Raw genomic sequence first — 1,441 nt, 5'->3', positions numbered from 1 at the left:
TGGACCCTGACTCGCTATGAGATTTATTTGAGGTGGACACCTTCTGTATGTCATCAAGAGGTCGACGCAAAAGGCGGAAGTTAACTTCACTGAAATCCATAGTACCTCTATTGACTTTCTGAGGATTATCAAAAAATTAGCAGTAAAACCTAATGAAAATGGAGGCATAATTTAAACAATCAATGRTTACCTGAAAACGATTYGACGTCATCCATAATTCCTCAATGCCGGCTTTGTTTTTGTGCACCTTCATGGCGCTTACAAACTCAATCAGTTTTGGATTTGCTGGTATATCTAACTCAGTTTTAGGTGTGTACGGCTTATTCGGACTCCAACGAGTCAACTTGATTGGATTGAATGTAACAAAGTAGAGATTRTTGTGACTGTCCATCGCCTGAGCAGCACATGGGCTGCTACGTTCTCCCACCCGACGAAAAGCAAGCGGCGCGGCTTCCACATCCTCCTCAAATATGGTACGGTTGTTTATGACGCTCAAAGGTACTGAATACTCATTTATAGAGGCTAATGGATGGAAGTAGAGCTGTTCTCCATCACTGGCCAAACCAAAKATGCCATCCATTATAAAGAATTTCTCATCGGCAATTGATAATAAGCCATAATCGGGATCGGGATACATGAATCTATTCTCGATACGCCAAGCTGTATCCAATTCCGAGTCATAGACAACCAGACCATGAAACATGACATCGGCCTTAAATGGTTTATTAKTACAGGAAAAAMGGCAASAAAAATCATRAGCATACGAGTTAAKAAAGAGTCAATAGCAACTAACTACGTGAGTAGAAAGTTTGAGGATCAGTCATCTTACATACCACGTATACTTTTAGTTTGCTACAGCTACCTTTTGGCGGAGGATCGTTCACAAGAGCTATTGGTGTAATGAAAAGTGAAGCGACATCTACGTATATGCTTGGATCGAAAACATAACGATGAGACAAGGTATCGGTGTTCAAATCGAAGACGAGTAGCTGTGGCGGGCAATGTTGAATGTCGTCGATAACGCCCGTATCGACTAGGATCATTTGATTACACTCCGTTATCTACAAGATGGCAAAAAGGAGTGAAATATTAAAAACACCCACTTAAGCACCATGCTTAATGGGGACCATACCGCTACACGATAAACTGAAGTAATTTTTTCACAATTACTGCCATTTGAATTGTGCCAACTGTAATCGGGATACGGCAGCAGTACTGGTCCATTTTCCTCAGTTTTGTCAGTCACCACCGCCAAAGTGTACGGAATGCCTGTATTGAATCTGGGTGTTGTCGTAAAGACACGTGTYCCCTTTTCCGCTAAAGAGTATGTGCGAAATYGGTGTGATTTTGTTATTGCTGTTGAAGTGGACACATTACTTACAGTGGTAGTCGACAGCTACATCGATGGGTGTTGCGTTTTCTGGTACTAAGTTTTCATTGT

The 1,441-nt window shown here is 41.5% G+C and overlaps 1 protein-coding gene across 1 annotated transcript; it reads right to left on the bottom strand.

Annotated features, from left to right (window-relative positions):
* LOC108969730 (protein yellow-like) lies at window positions 1–1,317 on the bottom strand (the record flags this gene model as incomplete). Its single annotated transcript, XM_018934621.1, is given in 4 exon segments — window positions 1–118; window positions 191–712; window positions 834–1,061; window positions 1,133–1,317. Coding segments are annotated over 4 exon segments (1,053 nt in total), but the record flags the coding sequence as incomplete, so codon positions are not given.
* Window positions 1,318–1,441: the final 124 nt, after the last annotated feature.

The sequence above is a fragment of the Bactrocera latifrons genome, unplaced genomic scaffold (genome assembly GCF_001853355.1).
Source record: "Bactrocera latifrons isolate USDA-ARS-PBARC rearing strain unplaced genomic scaffold, ASM185335v1 scaffold_2638, whole genome shotgun sequence".
Classification (NCBI taxonomy): domain Eukaryota; kingdom Metazoa; phylum Arthropoda; class Insecta; order Diptera; family Tephritidae; genus Bactrocera; species Bactrocera latifrons.
The sequence above is the reverse complement of the archived record's forward strand: the minus strand, read 5'-3'. Positions and strand labels throughout refer to the sequence as shown.